Below are 16,578 nucleotides of genomic sequence, written 5' to 3' on the forward strand. Positions count from 1 at the left end.
GTGGGCTTTGGATTGGATTCTGCTCTTCTGGCATGGCTGAGTCGTGGAAGGCAGTCAAGACCCAACCTGTTAGCAGCTTTAAACTTTGGTGGCCCAGCAGAACAGCGCCTTAGACTTTAAACTTCTGCAAAAATCTGCAACTTTGTTCCTGAAATTGTAGAAGAATTCAAAGGAAGACCCATAAAACAGTGTGAATGACTCTGGCAGATCTCCCTGCAGCACTTCCACAAGAGTTGTCCGGAGCAGTACTGACAGTGGTAATGGCTCTGAGTCTCAGGCAAGAGGAATTAGATTTGGATGCTCATCCCTGGGAGGGCAGGAAGCTGCGGGAGTGCTGAGAAAAGGGCTGTTTGAATTTAGGACAAGGGACATGAGTGTGTTAATACATTTTTCTTTCTTCCAGGCATTGGACAGGCAGCAAGAAGCACGTTTTCCTTGAGAGCTGCTCCTGCAGAAGGAGAGAGGCAGTTTGTGAGCAGGTGAGATTTAACAGCTCTCTGTTTCCCTCTCTCTTTCAAGGCTCGCTCTGCTCTCTAATAAGAAGTTTCTAAAGCAAAGGGACTGGCCCTGATTCGTTCAAGGGAGACAAAAACTCAGTTTGGGGCTGCCTTGCTCTATGTCAATAGTGTAACATAACATGGAAAACAAAACCTCAGAGCCTGAAATTCCCTCCTGACCTGCTGTGAACCAGCAATCTCCGTGTGTCCCCCCAGGGCCAGGGCTCTGGCTGGCACAGAAGCTCAGGGCAGCAGCTCCCCCCCAGCCCTTCCACCCGTGGCAACCCTCCACTCCTGAGAACCACGAGGCAACTTGATTTGTGAGCTGCCAAACCTGGCCTGAGCCCTCAACAGCCACGTTTAAACCCAGACCACCAGCTGACTTCATTTGCTGAGGGATCAGAGCTGGTGCCTTGTCTCTGCCCTCAGAAGGGTTTGGGGGGGGGGGCTTAGATTTGTTTAACTTTCTAGTAGATCCTTTCTCCCACCTTCCAAAGTCCTCTGCCAAAAAATAATAACAATACAGAGAAAGAATAAATTTAATAGTGTGGGGGAAGAGAGGCACTAATAAAGAGAAGTCTGTAACTTACTGCATGGAAGAACTCGCTCAGTGGCTGGGCTGGCTGGCACAGACTGCACTGGAGTAGGGATACTCCCTGTGGAGCATCCCAGACTTTCAGAGCATCTGGACAGGAGCCCAAGAGGCTGCAACGCCCCATGACAGGGGCAACATCCCAGGCAGACCTCAGTGTTGGCAAGGGCTGGAGCCAGGAGCGAGGGACAAGCCCCCAGAGGTACCCACACAACAAAAGAGGAATCTGTCTTAGGAGCAGCAGTGGTTTTATTGAATCCAAATCCCAAAGCTGCAGTGAGACACAGACTCTCTTTATTAATTGAACACCATGGGCTTTTCAGAAATGCCTTGAAATTGTTCCTGATAAGGATAAACTCGTGTGGCTGGAGGGGGCTGTGGTCCTGCTGTGGTGGTTGCATTGCTCCCCTGCTCCCAGCCCGTGTGTGGGGAGGTGTTTCTCCTCTCACCATCACAGAGGTGGATTTGGCCCTGCAGTTCCTAGGAAACAAGCCCTCTCCCCCTTCTGAAAATGGTGTTGTATTTTTTTCTTTCAATTTTAAATGTACATCGAGGAAGCCAAGTTTCATGGCCATTATTGCACAGTTAATAACCCTTTGGAGACTGCAGACATGTGTTATATCCATCTTCCCGAGCAGTCACTTGGCTCACTGCCTGGAAAATGCCAGCATGGGAAGGGTTAACTTGGCCACTGCTCAGCCTTCTCCCTTCTCTCCAGCCACCCTTTTCCAAACCCTTCCTGTCCTGGTCCTAAGTGGGCAATCCCGACCTCACAGGTGCTGCTCTGCTGCCGGGACACTGATGCCTTCCCTGCTCTCCCTACAGCTCCTCTCCTGCTGGGACACTCCAATACCTTCCCTGCTCTCCCTACAGCTCCTCTCCTGCTGGGACACTCCAATACCTTCCCTGCTCTCCCTGCAGTTCCTCTCCTGCTGGGACACTCCAATACCTTCCCTGCTCTCCATGCAGCTCCTCTCCTCACTGAGGTCTTTGGGTATCTGGAATTTCTTCCCCTCCAGAGGCTGCAGAGCTTGGCCAGGCTGGTCAGGCATGGACCTGGCAGGTGCTGCTGTTACCTGTGCAAATGACCCCCCAAAAAACCACAAGTCAGTTTTAATGACAAGGAGGGACCAACAAAAGCTCTTTTGTAGTTTAAAACCATCAACCAAATAAATACAAGTAGTTCCAGAGGTGCCAGCAGTGGGTTTCTTAAAGACTGGCTTTACACAGGGAGCCAGAGGTTCCATTAAAGCTTCTTCCCTGGATACAGGGTATTCCAGGCTGTGCTGCTTCATGTTGGACTCACTTCTTACAGGTGGTCTCAATGATCTTTAAGGTCTTTTTCAACCTAAACGATCCTAAGTGGAGTCTCCAGTGTCTGGAACAGTTCATGCAACCCTCAGCAGAGGCAGTCAGGAGGTTTTTCCTTCCAGCAGCCTGAATTCTCCCAAGCCTGAGAAAGAAAAACTCCCTCTGGGACATCCCTGTCAAGTCTGGCTGAAAATGGACAGTCTGTTCATGAGCTCCTGGGGATAAAGAGCAGAAAGAAAAGTGACTGTGACACTGGAGGTGGCACCTGTGTCCTCAGGGGAGCACATAGCCTGCTTCAGCTCAGGTAGGTCCATGGCAGGAGTCCCTGTAAAGCAGGGAGTTTATTCACAGGCTGACAAAGGTCCCTTTTGTCACAGGGAGTTTCATTGACTGTCTGCCTCACAAACAGCGAGTGCATTCCATGAGGTTTTCCATGAAGATCTTCCCCACAGACACTTCCCCCCTGCCTATCTCCAGGGGCCTCCCAGCAATGGGGAAAAACACCCTATTTCCACGGAAAACAGAGAAAAGAGAAGAAAAACACTCCTGTGGGACGGGGGCTGAGGAACAGACCTCTGAAATCCCAGGGTCGCTTCACACCAGCCCCCATGACATGGAGGTCTGGGACATTCCCACCCTGGTGCTGCTCCTGTCCGAACAAAACCTCCCAGGTATCCCTGCTGCCCTGGCACACGTTTGGAGGGATCAGGGTGCAACACTGTCAGGAGCAGAGAATGACACTGCACACAGGCCACGGTGGGTGAGAAAAGTCAGGGATGTAACAGAACGTGCTCACAACTGAGCCACTCCCCTGCAGGGAGCAGGGAGGATCCGCTCCCTCCAACAGGCAGCGCTTCGGGCAGAGACATGGAAATGCCAGAGCCCCACCACCTCCAGCCTGGCCATGGTGGGGGTTTAACCACAGGCAGGGCCAGTGCAGGGTGTGTGTGGGATGGGAGAGCTGTGCACAGATCCCAGCACCCTGGCCACACCGACCGGTCACACGTCACTCCCCAGGCATGCGGGGACCAGGGGACAAAGGAAAGAGCTCTCGTTGTTTGGGGCTGACCCTAAAGTTCAGCCAGGCTTTTCATGAAGTCCAGTGTTGCCACTTCTGGTGATGTTATCAGGAACCTGGGAATAGCTGGCACTTTCTTTTGTTCCGATTTACAGTTTGTTTGGGTTTTTCCTCTCCAGACCTTGGCTCCTGCAATCATGAGATTGATTTCTAGTTTAACTCCATCACTCTACGTTTGACCCTCTGACAGGCTGGGAAATGTGAGCTGTGAGAAGCCTGGAGGTTTATTGCCCAGGAGCAAATTAAGAAGTTCTCAACCATGGGATTGTTTAAAATAATCCTTTCTCAAAAATTTTTGCTGTTGATTAATTTTTTTTTTGGAGGCAGAAGTTCTGAATTCTTGGAGCTGACACCAGCAAAGCCCTTCATGCAGGCACCACCTCCCTCTGTCCCTGCACTGTTCCTCATCTGGCCATATCCCACATCTGGTGTCCCCCATCTCCTCTCAGTCATCTCTCTTTGTATCCAACAAGGATCCTGTATGCCTTGGACAAGGATCATCCCCAAAACCACATATTCCATACAAGGCTCCTCCTTCTCTGAGTATTCCTTGCAGCAGGGCACAGGGAGCCAGAGGGGGAGATTGGTAAGGCAGGAAGGTGGTGCATGGCTTGGAAGAGGGACAGAGGTGATGCTAAGGGGAGGCACAAGGCAGGTCATCCAGCTGCAAGGATGGCTACTAGAGCCTGGACCCGGTGGCCCAATGCAACTGCACAGACCTAAAGTGGCTCCTTTCCCCCATGAAAGCACTAATAAGGGGAACTGCTGACTTAAAACACTCTTAATAATGTTTTCCTATTTCTTTAACACCTCTCCCTGGAGCACTCTCTCCTCCCTTCACAGCGTCTTGGCCAATTACACTTGCAAAACAAACAGAACACTCGATATCCCCACGATGGGATTGCCGGGGTCAGGGGCTCGCAGCAGGCGGGGGCTCCGAGGTGGGTCACGGCACGGGAGCCGGCTCTGCTCCAGCCAGGAAGGCCCCTTCCCATCCCTGGAGATGGGGGACCACAGCCAGGCACTGTGGGGGGGACAGGCCAAGGTGGGAAGGGCTGTGCCCCAGGCACAGGTACCGCTGGATGGTGGCACAGAGCTGGGGAAGGGCTGTGTCCCAAGGCCAAGCCCCTCTGGCCCCCCAGCTGGGGTCTGGGTCTGTAAAACACCTTTTTTCCCTTGTGGAAGTCAAACAGCCCCAAGCCTGTGTGCTCAGGTCACTGAGGCTCTGACTAACCCTTCTTTTGTCTCATATTCGAGATGCTCCCAAGCTTCCCTCAAAGCTTTGTCAAACCATTTGAACTTTTACAGCAATTCAGCAATCAAAAACCTCCTTACAGCAATTCAGCAATCAAAAACCTCCTTACAGCAATTCAGCTATCAAAAACCTCCACCTTTTATCCATGAGCAGTGACTGGACCAGTAATATTCAGAGTTACTCTTCCCCACAGAACCAGTCCTTCACTCAGGTTTGTGATGATTTTCCTCATTGCTCCCAGTTTGGAGGCAGAGCTGTGCAGAAGTTTGCTGTAATGCCATTGACAGAGGCAGTGCAGAGTTCACAGCACAAAACCTCTGACTGCTTTTAAAAATTTAATTTTAAATTTAAAAAATTTAATTAAAGCTTTAAAAATTTAAATTTGCATTCCCTGTCCCCATTCCTGGCTGCTCTGCAGTTCTTCCCTTCTGGACCAGTTGGTCTTTACAATCCCTTCCCATCACCCCCAGGTGAGTCAGGAAATTCCCAATGCTGTCCCAGGAGGACAAACCCTCCCAGCAGGGAGGGAGCTGTGGGCACTCAGCCTCCAGCACATGCTGTCCCACAGATTTTACTATGAGCTCCACAGCCTGGAGATGCAAATTGGGATGTCTGGTTGTAGGATCATAGAATCCTAGACTGGTTTGGGTTGGAAAGGACCTTGAAGATCAGCTGGGTCCAACGCCCCCGCTGCAGGCAGGGACACCAGGGAGCTCAGGGCCCCATCCAACCTAGCCTTGGTCAACTGATATTGCCCATGAATGTTAGCTGTGTAGCCTGGGGGTCACTTGGAGCACCTATCTGGGGAAACAGCCCCATATTTTGGGCTCTTGAGCTGCCCTGAAGCAGCAAAAGCGTGTTTGTTCCCAGGGCATAAGGGAGCAAGGCAGGCAGGATGTGCTGTGACCACTGCAGGGCCACAGTTGCAGTGCCGTGCACCTTGACAGGGGTTGTGTCTGTCACACTCTCCTAAGGGACAGCAAGGGCTGCCTTTTCCTCCAGCGAGGAAACCCAACTGCCCACGTCAGCACAGCCTGCCTGGAGTCACCAGGTAAGGACAGAGCGAGGTCTGGAGGGAGCAACACTCCTCAAGTCTGACACACATCCTGTTCCTAATCAGCAACAGCCACCAATACCTCATCCCAGCCCACTGGGGGCCAATATTGTCATTTTTTGCAAGGCCCTACAGTGACCCAGGAGCAGAATGGAGATGCTCCTCTGATGCTGGATCCTCTCTCCCAGCAGAGCTGGCAGCTCACTTTGGCTCAGTCACAAGTGTTTGTTCAGAACAGCAAAACATCAGCGTCACTCCAGCACTGTTCCAGTGCCAGCTGTCGGGATTCCTGGGCTGGACATAGGCAGGAAAGGAGAGGAGGTGTTTTCAGAGCACCTGCTGGCAGTGAGGATTCCCACTGGCACCGTCTGGGAGCTGGGATGGAGGGAACTGCACCCACAGCTGGGCACAGCCCATGGAAACCCCTCATGGAGAGTGCCAAGCAGGCAACCTCGAAGCTTCAAGCAGCAAGTCAAATCCAGCTGTCTCCTGGCTCTGAACAGGAATCCTAGGGAAGAGCTGGGCTCAGATGGGAACCACAGAGGCTGCCACCCACATTCCACAGCGTCCGAGCACCTCCTGTCCATCCACAGCCATGGACAAAGCCCATGGAAATTTTTCATCCCGCTATCAAAGCAAAGCAGTTCCCAGCTCTCTGCACAGCCATAGCTGAGCACAGCCTGACCACGAGGGCTGTGCCAAACGGGATTAAAGGAACTTGTTTAGACCAAAGGATCCCTTTTCCCTGCTGATGCTCACGGGGAGTGTGGAGTGTGCAGGCTGTGTGTGCTTGGTCAGGGGGCCATTGCAGCCAGGGCTCAGCACAGCTGGGAACCCACCAGGGTCACAGCTTTTGTGGACCCCAAGCCCAAGCTCTGAATTTTCTCCTAGAAGAAACCAGCCATAGCAGCTGTAAAGGAAGGAATATGCACTGTGCCCCCCCAGACCCCGAGACATCCCTGGGGGAAAACCCCCAGAACTCATAGATTTTGGTCTTAATTGCTTTGTCTCTGCTCTGCATTTATAAAAAACCCAATTTGTCCAGCATTTAACACTGTTTAATGGGTGCTCAGCCTGGGCCTGCAGAGACCACTGCTTATGGGCATGGAAGAAGTTTGGGAACAGCTTTCTACAGGGAGCACTTCTCAGTGGTGCCTCCTGACAGTGCACTGGGTTTTGGAGGTGTTTTAGGGCACATTTTGAGTTTGGGAGGTGATGTCCCACTGCTCCCCCCTTTGCACATGCACATGCTGGACCTGGCCCAAACCCTTCCACCCTCAGAGCTTTGCTTTGTTGTTTGGCAATGGTGCAAAACACAGAGCACCTCATATGTTTGGGGTGGAGAGTCCGTTCCTGAGGTGGGACAGCACCATTGGAAGGGCAGTGTAACACTCATTATTCTGAGATTTATCATCCTTATTTGCATTACAGACATTAAGGATCTGGTTGAGAACAGGGCTTCACTTACCACCAGCCACAGATTCTGTTGCTTGGTAAATACCTTTAAAGAGACAATATGAAAAAATACAAGCAGTAAAGCAGCATCAGAGCAGATTTAACATCCTTTCTTCCCCAGCCCTATCCCAGATATGCCAGGTACAGCTCCAAGGGAGTCAGTAGGAGAGTGCTGCACCTCTGGGAAAAGGGGCACTGGTGACACCCAGGTAGATACCAACCCTTGGGGTCCTCTGGACTGGAACCAAACCCCGGGACTGGAATTGGTACCAAACACTCTCAGCAAAATTTGTTAGTGCTCTTTTACCAGGGACACACCAGACACTTGTTTCACAGTCAGAGATCAACCAAGTGGAAATTACCAACTGCAAGAATTTTGCACCCCGATATTCTCTGCCAGGGGAAGTCTAGGTTAGATATTAGGAAGAAATTCTTTCCAGAGAGGGTAATCAGCCATTGGAATGGGCTGCCCAGGGAAGTGGTGAATTCTCCATCACTGGAAGTTTTTAAGATGAGACTGGATGTGGCACTCAGTGCCCATGGTCTGGGAACCACGGCAGTAGTGAATCAAGGGTTGGACTTGATGATCTCAGAGGTCCCTTCTAACCTGGCTGGTTCTATGATTCTGTGATTCAATCGAATCTCTGTTTCCAGGGGCAAAAGGACGGACAGCAGCGCTCCTCGGAGCCGTGTCCCGACGGGAGCCGTGTCCTGCTATTGCCACCTCGTGGGGCCTCGCAGCAATGACCAGGTCACCCCCGCGGGCGATGGCACAGGTAGGGATTGGGGTGTTCCACGAGCAGCAGGTACAGCCCGGCAGCGCTGGGCTCTCCCAGGGCAGCCAGAACCGGCGGGAAGCAATTCCCGGGATCACTAAATGCTGTGCATGCCTGCAGAATTGTGTGGGTATAGAACAGCCCTCACTTCAGGCCAAAGGGGCTCCTGCTACAGTGTCCTGTGTTCTGCTCAAGTGCCATCCTTGCAGGAGCCAAAGGGTTCAAAAAAGCTCCAAACACAACCACTACCTGACCTCACTGCCCCTTGCAATAGGGAAAAAACCAACATTCTTTGGTTGCTGAATAATTCCTCCTCTAAAACAGCAAAGGAACTAGGTAGGATTTGCAAGGCCTGATAAGACTTAGCACAACCTGATAAGATTTAGCTCCTGCTTCCTACAGATTCTTGTTCTGAAATACCAGGAGATCTCCTGCACTGTACACAGCCCACAACACAACCCAGACACTTACCCAGAGGTGCACTAGGAAGGCCTTTTAGCAGCTTTCTTCTGCTCTTGGTTGTAGAAAGCAAACACACAAATCTTCCAGGAGCCCTTCTAGGACTCCTGGGATTCTCAGTCAGCCACAAAAAGCACAGAACCAACGCTGAGGTCCAAAGGGGAGTCAGGCTCCCCCAGCAACTGGAGGTGACCCGTGGGGTTGTTGCCACAGCTGCAGGTCTGCTGGGCTCCACTGGACTCCGCTGGGCTCCTGGCCCAGCCCCAGCGAGGCCCTCCCTGTCCCCTCACTCACATACTGGGATCTTTCTAAAGGAGCCTCTCCCAGATCCTCCTGCCTTCCCTCCTGCTCTGGGAACTCATTGTTTGGGCTCAACCCGAATCAGCCAGTGCTCAGGGAAAGGAGTTGTCCTGGAGGCAGAGTTCTCTGCTGGAAGACAGATTTCTGCCTTGAAAGAGGGAGGACTGCTTTCCCAGGAATGTCTTTCAAAGGATACAGGCCCAGTTTGGGAAGAGGTGAAGGTGAGTGTTCTGCAGACAGAAGATCTCATTTTCCAGGGAGGATTCTGCCCTGGGCTACAGGAAGGCAAAGCACTGGGGCTGTGCCCTGCTGTCCTTATCACTGTACCTGGTCACAGGAGGTCTGGATCCAAGTCTCATTGGTATCATGGGAAAAGCTTCTGTGAATTTCAGTGGGAATTTAATCACCTATTTTACTGCTCAACTTTAACTTCTTTTATACCAACTTCTTCCGTGGGAGGAAAACTACGGACTTTTCACCACCTGAAACAACTGCCTGGGAGCTGTTTCTTCCCACCCGGCTCAAAGCAGAGTAATATTCCATAATATTCCAGGCTACAAGGCCATGCTTCTTGCACTTCAAAGTCACTGTGGAGAGGGTTTATACTTGTTATTCCACTTAATGTTTCTGACTTTGAAATGATTATGGGGTCTCCTCTGAATGCTTTATGGGGTAACAAAACTCAGGAGAACAGGGCTCTCTCCAGCTGAGTAAATAGAAGCTATTTTCATAAATCTTCGGACTATTGGAACATCAACAACATTATCCTACGTGGGTTGTTATGACTTCGTGTTTGCAGAGTCCTCTGTTGAAGCTCAGAGTGGTGCTTTCAGCCTTGTCTTCTGTTAAGGCTCAAACTTCAGGTAGTCCCACAGGGGGTTCTTTCAGCCAAATAAACTCTCAGAGCCCCAGCTGAAGCTCTTTGGGTGAAGTTCACACTGCTGTGATCACCTCCCCTTCCTTGACTGGGAATCCCAGTCCTTGACAAGGGATTGATGGCAGGGCTTCACCTCTTCCCTGCGATGCTGGCCCCTCGAGGGCCACCTTGCTGTCCCTGATGGCCTTCAGGTAGATTCCATACCGTTCTGGAGCAGAACTGCCATTCTCAGTGGGAATACAGATGTCCTGTGTGACCTCCAACAGCTCAGAGGTGTTTGTCCTCCTCGAGGCCCATTGTGCAGCCAAAGCTCAAACTCTACAGAGACACAGAGCTGGAGGGACCCCATCAAACTGGCAGGGCAGAGGCATTTCCAGTGATTTTGAACATGATTGATGGAATCAGCTCACAGGTACATTCCTGGCTCATGTGTTGCTCCATACAAAAGGCTCTGGAGTTCTCCCTCCTGGGCCGTGTCCGTGTGCTCAGCATGGAATGTCATCCCTGCCCGCTGGGGATGTGCTGCTCTTCAATCCCACAGCTGGGGGAAGTGCCTGTGGAGATGGTGTTTTTCTTCCTAAATCAGCAACTTCTTTTTTTATTCTTCACAGTTTGCAAGTTGCTTGTAGCCAAAACTCACACAGCCCTGCTCGATTTGCTTTCCATCTACTTTATTCTTACTCATAAGCTTAAAAAAAAAAAAAGAAAGAATTCAGCTAATAAAACCAAAGCATTCTGCTCCAGTTCATTATTTGGGCTGGAACACCTTCCCTTATGTTTGTTAGCCCATGGGAGGAGACAGCAAGTCAGAACCTCTGCGATCCTCCCAACCAGGGAGGCACAAATGGAAAAGAAGAAATATGGAACAGCTTTTCAGCTGATACAAATCTGCACAGCTTGTTTTCCATAGAGCTTTCCTGCTTTTGCCAGCTGAAGATCCATGTCTGCGCTGCCTCAAGTGTTCTTATGATAAGCCACTGATAATCCCACCTCAAAACCCATCTGAGATACAACCTCATGCAACATTCCAGAGGGAGTAGTTCCTGGTGTACACAGGACCACTGTCAAGTACTTTAATCAAAGCATAAATCTTGAATAAGACAAGTGATGGATGAGGCCCCCATTAATTTTCCTTCCTCTCTGTTCATTAATTGTTCAGGAAAACACAAGATCATTTACAGCCCTGGCTGCTACCTTTTATGAAGACTGTGGGTCATCCAGCCTTTTCCAGGAAAGGGAAAAACTTGGAAAGGAATTCATTCCTGAATGTGCTCTCATTGGAAAGCTGGGAGGGAATGGACAGGGAAAACAAGGAAATCCTCACCTGTTTTCAAAAAATATTTATTTGTAATGTGTATCACAACTGACCAGGCAAAGTCAGTGGTGTTAAGAACAACAAAAAAAGATAATTATACCAAATAATATGAATTGAGAAAATGAGTTCTGTGGAGCAAAGGAGAGCTGTAAATAAAATCCAGAGCAGGCTGGTAAATCTAAGTATGGAATAAGTACAGAGGCAGTGTAGTACACATGGACAAGAATACCTGAACTGAAGACAGAGAAATTAAATGGAACAGAAGAGTTTGCCCTGAGTCTGATGGACTAAGATTTGATTTTCAGTCTATAACTATCAGAAATATTTTGGCATGGTCAGACTGACACAGCAAAGCCAGAAGCACTGTGTCACCTCATTGAACCAGGACACCCTTTGTGAAATGGTGACAATTAAATGTCAGAGCCTGTGCTCCCAGCCACACCTACAGCTTTTCTGCTCCTGTGTTTGGAGACTCTTTTCACACCAAGATCATAAAAATGTTAAGGCTGAATTTTCATTGCATTGCATTGAATAGACTGAAAATCTCGAAGCACCATGACATGAATTTCTTTGGCAGGAATTGTGTCCTTGTGAGCTCAGCTTCTTGTTCCTGGGTTTCTATCAGTAACAAGTGGAAAATGAAGCTCCCATAACTTCAGGAATGACCAATCTGATGTTAACAGGGGAGATACATCCAGTCTCACTGTCACAATCCATTCCCACTTCTTTCTCTGCTGGGGGTATTTATTCCCAGTTCCTAGAGCTTTACATTCAGGATGTTTAGGTCTAATCCCTGTGTGTGCCATGGCAGTAACCCCTGGGCAGGGCCCTCACGGCCTGCCCTCGTCACCCCTCACTGACACATGATGGAGTTTATTTGGTTGTTTATTGTGCCCAGACAATCTTCACCCTCAGGATGTTGTTTTCTTCCATATTCTTCTGTACTCACCCAAAATTTGCCTCAATGCTTTACATTTGAGTGTATTTATCTACCTTCTGCTCTTCCTCGAAGACCCCAGTTTCACACTGACTTAGAACAACGGTTCTGGCAATTAGGCTGGATAACTGCAATCCAAAATTTCTCCTAGGCAAGACTCCAATTGAGTTAATTGGCTTCAGTGGGAGGCTTGTCCTGAGCAGAAAGGGCAAGGTTTGGCCTCAAGGAGACTATAAATTCCAGTTGAAAAATCAGTAGTTGTTCAGAGGCTCATTCCTGTGACAACATCATTCCTTGTGTTTCCTTTCCTGAATTCCTTTCCTAGTCATAGGAGGAAAGCTTCTGGCACCAAAATTAAATGATAATACCCTGGCCACCTCCCAAAACTCCCTTACATCTCAAAGAAAGCACAGTTGTCTCTCCAAGGGAGTGTAAAGCCTCCAAGATGCTGGATTTCCACGTTTTGTTAGGAAAGGCCAGTGTTTTTCATGTAGGCAATAAACAGGCCCTGATATGCAACCGTGCCCCTGCCAAACTCAGCAGTTGCTTTAGATGGTCCCATTCCACCAGCACACATCTCCCATCCTTCTCAGAAGCTGTAGGCCATGCTCCTTCCTCAGTGGAATTCTCTGTGTGGTAAAACAGGCACATTTGGGGTATTACCTGCTCCAAAATGCAAGTAAAAAATCAAACACTGCGAAAAATGAAGCCTCTGTAACAAAGCACTTCTGCAGCTTCTTGTACCTGCACAGAAAACACTCCTCTCTTCATATCTGAGATCCCAAACATTTCCCCTTCTTTCAAATGCTTCAGTTGCTGAATTACATCCCCCTTGCCAAGGAAATCTTGGGAAAACAAGTCAGTCATGTCACACTTCCTGTGGGTCACCAATTCCTGCCCGAGCAGCCCAAGGGAAGCAGAGCCTTCCCAAACCAAGTGCTCTGCTCCAGGGCTGTTCTAGCCCTGCTCCCCTGGCCTCCATCAGGCTACTGGATTTAGCTCCCCAGATGATCTCAGCTACTGTAGAATCACATGCAGAGCCTCTAAAACTTATGACACCAATCATTTATGGCCTTGTGAGCTCATGCAGCTGGAAGTGAGACTGGCACCACCCTGTTTACAAGGCCCAGGCTCTCCCTGGAAAGCCCTGGGACTGAAAATGCTGCTGCAGTCCACACTGGGGTTAGAAAAGAGGGGCAAATTTAGGACAGAGGCACTTTGGGGAACTGATCAAACATCCACTGTTCCTCCACTGCTTACAGATAAACAACAGTATGTGGCCAAAGTCACACTGTTTGACTCTAACTTATGTGATTCCCCATTTTATAACAGAGCAGAGATGGAAATACTGATCCTGGTATCAGATGAACCCACAGCACAGACAATGTGACATTCCATGCCAGTCCCCAAAGCCTGGATACCTGCAGTGAACACTCCACAACCTCAAATCAGAATTTAGCACTTGCTCCAGAGAACACAATATCCAAGGACCTCACAAGAAGGGACTGGATGAGATTTGTTTTTAACCCTCTGGGCTGAAGATGTGTCGGGAACAGGGGGTATTTTGAATACAAGTAAGTGCACAAGGATCTGTGAAAAGACCCAATTTCCACTCACTCTCTTCTCTCCCCACTGCCCCTTCTGTTCTAACACTGGGCCAAAAGGACTGAAAGACATTTGGGAAACCTGGAGCTCAGTGGAGGGTCAGGGTTGAGTTTTGCTGTTTTAACAGTGGTTTCCTTGACAGGTAAATCTTAGAACACAATATTTGACCTATCTATCATACAGTACATTTCAGAGAAGGACTGTATTTCTGCACTGAAGCCAACTCTTCACAGGCAAGTCATTTGAATTCCTCCATGTTTGCTTCCTCCAGCCTCCAGGAAATGAAATCTAACTTAAAAAAATATCATTTTTGATGAGGGTTTCAACTGAAGAGTAAAGACTGAAGTGCCAGTCCCTGCAGAGCACTGTCAGATTTTTCCCACGTTGAGTAATTCTGGTTCCTAATGGAGTTCACACTAAGTTACCTACCCCAAAACATCTGTGATTTAAACTGTTTGATGGAATATATCTCATTGAAAACCAGTGGGACAGTGAATTATTTGACTCCCCTGAGCTCTGCCCCAGTGGAGCACTGTCAGTGTCCAAACCTCTTCCCACACACTTCCCAACGATTCAGAAAGTGGGTCGTTAACACGTTTTGTCATTTGATGCAATTTCTCCCTTCCCTCTAAACTGGGCTTTTTTCCAGGTCCAGTAGCCAACAATAAATCAATCACAGTCTCTCACAAGCCTTTTGACTCAAATTCTATCCTGTAGGTTGGGCTGAAACCAGAGCAGAAATCACTGCAGGAGGTGGGGCAGGACAGGGCTAGTGGTGACTGCCACTGAGGAGGTGTTTGCTTGACCCACTGCTGCTCTTGCTGCCGTTCTTTGTGGACTCCTCCTCAGTATCTGTGACAGAATCTTCCTCCTCTTCATCACTCCGATCATCTTTCAAGTCCTAGGGAGAAGAAAGCACTGTGAGCATGTTCTGTTCACCATTTGCCTCAGAAAAAATATGTGCTAAAGTGAACAAATGAAAGGGGAGCTCTAAATACATTAAATATAAAAACTTCCCCCCTGCCTCCAAAATGGAGGCTGACATCCAAGGAGAGGCCAGTTAAGAACACTTTAATCTTGCAAAACCTGATGGTCCTTAGATAAAACTGCTTCCATGACCTTGAACTCTTCTTTCCTCGTTTCTGCTTCTCCCTGTAAAGTGTTACTATTAATCCCTGGGTGCTGTGAGATTAATTAACAACTGTGAAGTGCAGGGAAGATGAAAAGGATATTGTTTAAAAGCTAAATATGATGAATACACTCACCCAAACACAGGAGCTGAGAGGCTGCCTGCTCCTGACAGGTGTAAACCAAACAGTGCTGAGCTGTGCCAGCATCTCCTGGCACCAGCTTTGCTCCAAGACACTTGCTGACCCCAAAATACCCTTTCCCTCTCATGGTGTGCACAGCACATCAACACTGGCACAGGGAAGGCCATGTTGTGTACATCTCTGGAATACCGTCCCTAAGGGAACTGCCAGGCAGAAGAATGGGGATGAAAAGGAGTCTGCCCTTGGGAAAATCCCTCTCCAGCTCCGTAGGAAAAGCTCCTAACATTTGGCAATCAGGCTTCATCCCAGGGAGTCAAACATGGAAATGGAACGTTCCCACTACAGAGAAAAGTGGTTGTGTCTCCCCAGTGTTTCACAGCAAAGGTCAGGGAGAGGTGACACCTCTGTTTGTCACAGCACATAAAATACACCATTAGTCTCCTATTTCTCTGCTCCTGCCATAACCCAAGGCCCTACAACGTGTTCAGAAGTTTGGTTCAAACAATTAAGGCTTCAGCATTGAACTCAACACCTCTATTTCCCTTTCAGTGCAACAAGCTCACACGAGCAGCACCTGCCTGCCTGGAAGACTTTCCATGCCAATGGATGACCTTCTCTGCAGACTCAGGGCAGGATGCTCTAGTTAAAGATGGACAACAAGAAAACACTTCCTACTTCCTAAATGTTCTCAGGCACCACTTTTTATGTCTTTTTGTACCCCAGGGTGCTTGTCCTGAGGGAGACCTGAGGCTTCTCCTCCTGACAGAGCATGTGTGCTGGAGCTGGCAGGAATGTCAGGCCTTGCACAGACAACCCACAGCCACATTGGGACCACCACATAATGGATAATTTTGTGCTCATGTCATCTGTCTGGACCTCAACTGGACAGGCAGAGTCTGCCTGTTGTCCCTGCTCCTGGAGCACTGTGATGCAGGAAGGAGAAACCAGGGCTGTTCCTGCCCATCCTGCATCTGCTCTCGGCGTGAACCAACAATTCCACTTCCTCAGCATGCTGGTCTGAGGTCTTTCCTAAGCACCAAACTCATACAGAGAAAATAAATAACAGCTCAGTAATAACTCATCCAATTGCAATCTCATATCCCCTCCTATATTACACTCCCAGTAAAAGGTACAGGGCTAGAAAGCAAATTAAAGCCCGAGCTCTGTCTCATCACAAACTATAAACTTCCTGGAGATTTTCTTCTGCCTTTTCCCTAACAACATACAAAGGGTATCAAAACAAACAAATCTTACTGTAAATACTGTAAAATAAACTTGGCATGCCATCAGTTAGAGAAAAGGCAAGGCAGGCTTTCCCACACAAACAATTTATGAGGTTCTGGCTCTTTCAGATCACCTCGCTCCCTCCTGGTAGTGTTGCCATTTGTATTTGCAGTAAAACACAAATGCTGAGGGGGAGGGGGGAGGATTGTTGCTTTTTTTTTGCCACCAGAAATGTTTCAGAACAAAAATTAAAAAAAAAAATACAAATCAAACAGATCCTAAGCACAGTGTGTGATGCTGAACCCTCTGGACTCCCTGGAAGTGCCCTCATCTCCCTGAGGCTGCAGGGACAGGGAGCAGCACTTTGGGGCTCGGTGGGAATAGTCAGGGAAGTTTGGGAGTGCATATTTCATTTGGAGCCCCTCCTTGTGCTCCACTGAAGTTGCTGCTGCTCGAGCCCGTGCTTAAGAACAGCTGGCAATCTGCTCTGCTTTGAGTGATAGCCAATATGGGATACTGATTCCTGTTTCCTGCAGGAATGAGCTGGCATTTCCAGCATGGAACTGGAAACT

At 49.0% G+C, this 16,578-nt stretch overlaps 1 protein-coding gene and 1 long non-coding RNA gene across 9 annotated transcripts in view; one reads left to right on the plus strand and one right to left on the minus strand.

The window, feature by feature from the left end:
* The first annotated feature begins 1,611 nt into the window (after window positions 1-1,611).
* LOC127475239 (uncharacterized) lies at window positions 1,612-16,191 on the plus strand. Its single transcript, XR_007906145.1, has 3 exons — window positions 1,612-2,704; window positions 7,897-8,018; window positions 15,506-16,191. It is a non-coding gene; the product is annotated as an uncharacterized LOC127475239 (long non-coding RNA).
* The window catches only part of CERS3 (ceramide synthase 3), a 46,062-nt gene continuing 40,465 nt past the window's right edge, over window positions 10,982-16,578 (minus strand). For 7 of the 8 annotated variants that reach the window (XM_051796803.1, XM_051796802.1, XM_051796800.1 and 4 more), the window contains exon 11: window positions 10,982-14,412. In XM_051796803.1, coding sequence (XP_051652763.1) covers window positions 14,281-14,412 — 132 coding nt within the window. In that variant the 3' untranslated portion in view covers window positions 10,982-14,280. The remainder of the gene's footprint in view (window positions 14,413-16,578) is intronic. The other variant, XM_051796799.1, reaches the window with a different exon arrangement.

Source organism: Manacus candei, unplaced genomic scaffold (genome assembly GCF_025592945.1).
Source record: "Manacus candei isolate 608988 ecotype Guabito, Panama unplaced genomic scaffold, ASM2559294v1 h1tg000046l, whole genome shotgun sequence".
NCBI classification, from domain to species: Eukaryota; Metazoa; Chordata; class Aves; order Passeriformes; family Pipridae; genus Manacus; species Manacus candei.